The sequence below is a fragment of the Tenrec ecaudatus genome, chromosome 1 (assembly GCF_050624435.1).
Source record: "Tenrec ecaudatus isolate mTenEca1 chromosome 1, mTenEca1.hap1, whole genome shotgun sequence".
NCBI lineage: Eukaryota > Metazoa > Chordata > Mammalia > Afrosoricida > Tenrecidae > Tenrec > Tenrec ecaudatus.
In genome coordinates this window covers 14,998,701-15,004,694 of record NC_134530.1, presented here as the reverse complement: position 1 = coordinate 15,004,694, position 5,994 = coordinate 14,998,701, and the positions used below count along the sequence as shown (strand labels likewise).

The following is a 5,994-nucleotide window of genomic DNA, read 5'->3' as shown; positions in this document are numbered from 1 at the left end:
ATTGCAAGTATGCCGAAGGTACAACCCCTCCCATTTACAATGGAACCAGGGGGGCTTGCATGTCCCCAAAGTGTATATAAGCCCTGACCTGAAATATATCCCCCCTCCCTGCACGGATCTGACAGCTGAGATCCTGGACGTCTGAGAGGTGAGCAATTGAATGCCTCATTTTGTCTCATATCTCTTTCAATTGACCTAATTACACAACCGCCACTTGGCACCCTTTCATCCAAAGTTCATATACTCCTGGGGAGATGGCAGTTCTCTCCAAAGCCCCTCACCTGCATGAAGTTGTTGGGTTGGTTCCTGGGCCTCTGCTAGTGCATGTCAGAGAACTGGCCACCAGTCTGCCAACAGCGGTTTCCACCACATGCTGGCCTTCTACTCCTGCTCCTGGAGTTTTCAGGCACCTCCATGGACACAATCATGTCCTCCCCAGGAGAGCCTGTCAGGAGGAGCGGGTGTCACATCATGTACTGTTGAAGGGACTGTCCCCACCTAATCACCCCTATCTACCTGTGGTCTGGCTCTCACCTAAACTCCCAGGGTGCTTTTCATTGTTGTATAGACCGTGCAGCTGATGGCCACAGCCGGGATAACTTTTAATAGAGTGGGTGTTAGGCCTCGGAAGAGCCCCGGCCAGCCCTGCTCAGCCACGATGTCTCTGAAAATGGCCCGCATGCTGGGCTTTGAGCCCTCCACAGTATCTATGAGGAATGAGGCCAAGTTATTACACATAGAATAAAGGAAGTGGGGGTGTTGGGGTGCTGATAGGAAAAGCATGGAGTCTGGAATGTTACAGAGTAAATGAGCTAGTGTGGAGGCGGCAACAAAAGACTTCATTCAGGGTGTTTTCAGGCGCTCGTGTAGGGAAAGGGTTTCTGGACAATTCCCCTGAAAGAGGTGACTGTGGTGAGGATGCCTATGTTTGGCTAGGGCCTTGGGCATGTGTTCAGGGGGCTTGTGGAGAGAGGCTTTGTCAAGGTCAGGGAGTGAGCTCTGGTCTGTTTTGAGAGTTTCAGATGGGTTGGGTTGTGGTGATTAAGGTAGTTGGGGAATTAGATCTGAGGAGTTGTTTTGGGGACCCTGGTGAGGAGGAGCTGCTAAAGGTGAAGTGAGCCCAGGTGGCCCAGTGCGTTGAGTCTAGTCTACTCACCTCAAAGCCAGCAGTGTGTCCCCACCAGTGCCTCTCTGGGAAAAAGACAAGGCTGTCTACTCCCATAATGGTTGAGGTACAGTCCCAGACACCCACAATGGCATTCCACCCCATCTTCTAGGGTTCCCGAGTCAGTGTCAAGTGATGAATGCTGAAGCTCTCTGCTCCCGTGAGGATGGACAACTTCAGAGACCTTAAGGAGTCATTCTGCTCTGTCCATTTGGGTCAATGTGAATCTCCGAATAGAATGTATGGTGCAGGTGTGTCATGAGTCTATTTGAGCAAGCTGGCCTCTTTGGGGGTGTGAGTCCTGTGTCCTGGGGTCCCTGCGTGGTCTATCCTTGGGACATTGGCTCAGCTTCTAATTGGAAGTTTGAAGTCCACCGATATATGCTAGGGAAGGAAGGCCTAGAGATGCCCTTCCCCAAACGGGGCCCTCGAAACAGCCCTGGGTTTCCCAACTTCCCTCCGACACGGGAATGTGTAAGTTGGCCACCATCTCCTCAGCAAGTGTTGTGTCACAAGGTCAGGAGGAAAACATGCACGGGGTGGGGGCGGGGTCGAGGTGTGTGTCACCCAGGACTAGATCACCTTTGGTACTGAGGGAAAATGGCACAGGATGTTAAGATTTTTGGGGAAGTATGAGTTCTAGGCATTTGGATGGCAGCCTAAGAGGTCAGGGCCAAGTAAGGAGAATGGGGGTGTGGGATGTGCTGAGGGCATTTGGTGGGGCCACAAAGTGGGTCTCATCAGGGGCAGGCAGACCTTTTGCTTGGAGCTTGGTCCTTAATAGCGTCAGGGGATAGCTAGCCATCTGGCCACACACTGTGGACACCGTCTGTGTGTAGATGTTGTAAGCCTGGCTGTGTTCTTCGTTATCCCCTCTGCTCTTTACCCGTATGTTGTTCATCATCTGCAAGGGGTAGGGGGCCAGAGAAGGCTCAGAATTGGCCCTAGTCCTGGGCCACGTCAATGCCGCCTACAGCAACCTCACCCCCACCTCTGCCAACCTTATTGACAGCCAGGTCAGTGAAGGCATAAGGGATGATGCCAAGCATGTTGGGCGCATAACCCCTATAGAACGCGGCCGGGCCTTCGCGGCGAAGAATCTGGCCGACGCAGTCACCTAGGCCATCGTACTGGCCTGTGCGTGCCAGCGTGAGGCGGATCTTCAGCACCTGTGGAGGCAGGGAGGCCAGGGAGCTCCTGTCAGTAGTCTCATGGGGGACTCATGCCCTGTCCCTGTGCAAGGAGCCCTGTTGGCACAGCGCAACAACGGGGTGGGCCTCCAGGCCCTCAGAGGTCGGTGAGACTGTCCTCGGTCGTCAAGGGGACACTGGTGAGGAGGGTCCTCAGAACCCCTCTGGGCATCCCTGTTCTGGGGCCCGGAGAAGTGCAGTGAGTGGGACATATGGGGCTAAGTGCCCTGGAGCCAGCCCTGCCTCAAATCAAACACCCGCCCCAGGGAAACAGACACTCACTCTCCAGGTTTGTTAACCTCATCTGTCAGGAGGCAACCCCCCAGGGTTTTATACATGAGTGTGGCAAGTAGATGGCCAGCCCTTGCTTCCTGTTTTATCCGGTACAAGAGTTGTGCCCAATTTTACTTTGCTTTCTACCCCCTTTCAGAACAAAATCATGACCCGCTGGCAATGCAACACTTTACTACTAAAGCCAATGGTACCACATAATGTGTAGGGATCTGTTTCTGCAGCCTCACTGGGTCTTCTCAGCACGCCTCCCTCCGTGCTCCCTCCAGGCTCAAGCCCACCCACTCTGGGAAACTTTGGTCTAGAAGCTCTGCTGAAACCATTCCCGTCCCGTGCCAGCCTTCCTGACTGAAGGGTGGTAACTGTGCCTCAGGTGTTCTGTCTGGGATTGTATCCCCAGCCATATCTGGTCTCGTCAACTACATGCTGGACACCAGAAACACAAAACAATTGATGTTCACGCTCCCTGAACCACACCAGCTGTGTCCCCACATTCATATGAACACATGAGCAGAGGCAGGAAGACCGCAGGGTTTCAAACCAGGGAAGTTGTGCTTCAACGTCGGATCCCCTCCCTGTCTTCAGGATTCCATCCTGTGTGCAGACAGTGATCCCAGATGCTGGGCGATGCCAACAAGTACGTGGAATCAGGAGCCGAGCAAGGCCATTGAGCAGCCTGCCGGGTGCCAAGGACACAGCCTTGCTGGCTGGGAGGAAAGTTGACTGGAAGTACTTACCGATGAAGATCAAAGACTACAGCCGTCAGGATGGATGGCACCCCAACACAGAGGAAACCAACGACCTCAGAACTGGACCAAGAAACAACAGAGTGACGCAAAGAGCAAAGAGCAAAGAGCAAAGCAGTCAAGGGTTTCCGTCTGGCTCAGATCTGCCACTAGCTCCCACTGGAGCCGCAATCAGGCACTCAAGGGACAGGCTGCCTTGGGCACTTGTGCAACACCCCTCTTGAGAAGTGTCCAAGAGCCACAATGCCACAGGCAGGACTCAGCTGGAAGCCATGGTGACGTCATATGCACGTAACAGTTGGGCAATCAGTCTATGCCTAAGAAAGACGGTATTGGCAAGAACAGTATCTGGACGATGGGATCCCCGAAGGAGGAGCCCGGCTTAGGGCAATGCCAGCAGAGGCTTCTGAGATGTGAGGACAGCAAGACTTTGGCTGAGTGACCAGGAGACCCAGTGGTGATAAAAAAAGATGTCCTGGTTGCGAAAGGAGGAGGTCAGTAAAACACAAGGGCCAGCTTCCCAGAGATGGATTAACAGTATCCCCAAAGGGCACTGAGTGTCTCTGTCCGAGCAGTGTTCCCTGCTGTCATGCGAGTGCTTCCTGTGAGGTGCTGGGGACTCGGTTCTGACTCACAGGGACTCAGTGGAGCAGCAGGAACCAACCCAATCGTACATGATCTTAACTGTGCTTCTGATGTTTCTGCCGGGCTTGCAGCCACTGTATCCACCCATCTCCTTGTGGGTCCTGCTCACTGGACAGGAACATGGCCAAAGTCTGGGAGCCAAAGTCTCGCCATCCTTGCCTCTCAGAGCATTCTGGCAGATCTGGGAGTTCATTTGACAGTCCAGGGAACCGACCACATCCCTCACCAGCACCATCGTTCAAGGGCATCGATGCTTCTTCAGTCTTTCTCAATCAAAGTCCAGCTGTCACGTGCATAGGAGGTGCCCAAGAATGCCATGGCCAGGTTACCTAGCATCACAGCCAATCTGACAGTAACCACCAACCAAATGGAGCCGGAAGATCATGTGGCGGGTCCTGGTGAGGGTCGAACACGGTGCTTTGTGCAGGATGCCTGGGGCACACGAGTCATTGCGCAGTAGGTAGGGGCTGCAGTCGCTTCATTGTGCGAGGCCGTCCACTGAGCAGGCTCTCACTTACCTCCAAGGGGTTGATGAGCGTCTGGGAAACGGCCACCGCCAGAGACCCCGCCAAGACATCCTCCTGGAAGATGGGGTTTGAGGACTCCCCGAAGTGAGCTTTACACTGCGGGCCCGAGCGAGGAGAGTGGAAGGTGAGCACAGCTCCGGGGCCTTCCAGCCTCAAGCCCACCTTGGAGAGGGCCTGAGGACTCGGACAGGAGACAGAGGGCTGGGAAGGCGGGCTCGTGTGATCCGGAGGGCGGGGCTGTAGACACCTATCACTTCCTACCTCTTCGAAGACGAGAAACTTGATCCCATACTCAGGGGCGATCTTGAGCACGTTTATACCATTGCCGCGCCACAGCGAGTGGAAGCCTCCCTCCTGTATCAGGCTCCGTAACCCCCCCAGCAGGTTCATAAGGTGTTTTTTGGAAGAGTAAACCTGAGGGTGGAAAAGACCTGACCCTTGGACAAACCCCTCCCCGATGCCCTCTCCATTCTCAACCCAGCCCCACCTGCAGCTCCCAGCTCCTCGGATCTGGGTGCAGCCAGCGCCAATGAAAAAATCAGGCTGCCCCCATCACTCCAAGCTTCCCCCTCACCTCTGAGCTCCATTGCTCGGCCTTGTCCCCATCCACCAAAACCACAATCTCCTTCCTGTATCCCCAACAATACCCTAGAGCCCCACCCTGAAACCGGGAAAGCCCCGCCCACTAATGCCCATTGGCTGGAGTGGAGGCCCCACGCCCACACCTGCATGTGCACTCGGGTCCGGTCCAGAGGGGCGGTGCTGGTGCGGGACACGGTTCCCGCGACGGCTCCAGAGAGCAGAATCTTCCACCAGGCCCCCTCCTTGTCCATCCTTGCGTCCCCAATGGGGACCATCAGGACTTCTCCATTATCCAACAGCTGTGGGCCAGATAGAGATCCCCACCCAATGTCATGGGCTCTCCTCTCCTTGCCCAGGTTGGAAGCCCATGCCAATCCATTCTGCTTGGTTCGGGACACTGGGCTCGCCTAGAGGGGCTTAGGAATTGAGGTATTCTATCCAAGAGATACTCGTGGCAACTCTTAACCAGCGTCTTAATTGCGGTAGGTAAGCAACCCACTGCTCGCCCAATGGTCAGCAGTCCACATCAACCATCAAGAGAAGACAGATGTGACAGACGCATTCTCCTGCGTGGAGTCTTTAAGGGCTGAGCAGACTGGAAGCCTACAGAGGACCAGGCCAAACCCAGCCAAACCCACTGTCATCGGGCCAACTCCGACCAACAGTTGCCCTACCCGCAAAGTAGAACTGGCCCGGCAAGTTCCCGAGTGGGTCAATCTTTTTTGAATGATAATTTAAAATTTTCTTGATTTGGGAGTTTTTTGAGATGGCCCACCTTTGTGTGATAGTCGGCCTTTTCTGTCTTGCCTCACATTCTCAACATGCTGTCAACCACCACACTTGTGAGA

General features: G+C 54.5%; 1 protein-coding gene across 1 annotated transcript; it reads right to left on the bottom strand.

The window, feature by feature from the left end:
* Positions 1-534: 534 nt before the first annotated feature.
* Positions 535-5,421, bottom strand: LOC142431666 (mitochondrial carrier protein SCaMC-3L-like). The gene is made up of 6 exons (XM_075536683.1): positions 5,290-5,421; positions 4,826-4,978; positions 4,556-4,660; positions 2,167-2,334; positions 1,922-2,069; positions 535-707 (listed from the first exon to the last, which is right to left on the bottom strand). Exons 1-6 carry the CDS (start codon positions 5,419-5,421, stop codon positions 535-537), a joined length of 879 nt encoding a protein of 292 aa, XP_075392798.1.
* Positions 5,422-5,994: the final 573 nt, after the last annotated feature.

Bases quoted from the DNA above. Each gene is read 5' to 3' on its own strand.
- LOC142431666 (XM_075536683.1), bottom strand. From the start codon at position 5,421: ATGGTCCCCATTGGGGACGCAAGGATGGACAAGGAGGGGGCCTGGTGG. The intron at 2,335-4,555 runs GTAAGTGAGAGC...CTGCCTCCACAG, and splicing joins CGCTCATCAACCCCTTGGAG to GTGCTGAAGATCCGCCTCAC. The intron at 2,070-2,166 runs GTTGGCAGAGGT...TACCCCTTGCAG, and splicing joins CTGACCTGGCTGTCAATAAG to ATGATGAACAACATACGGGT.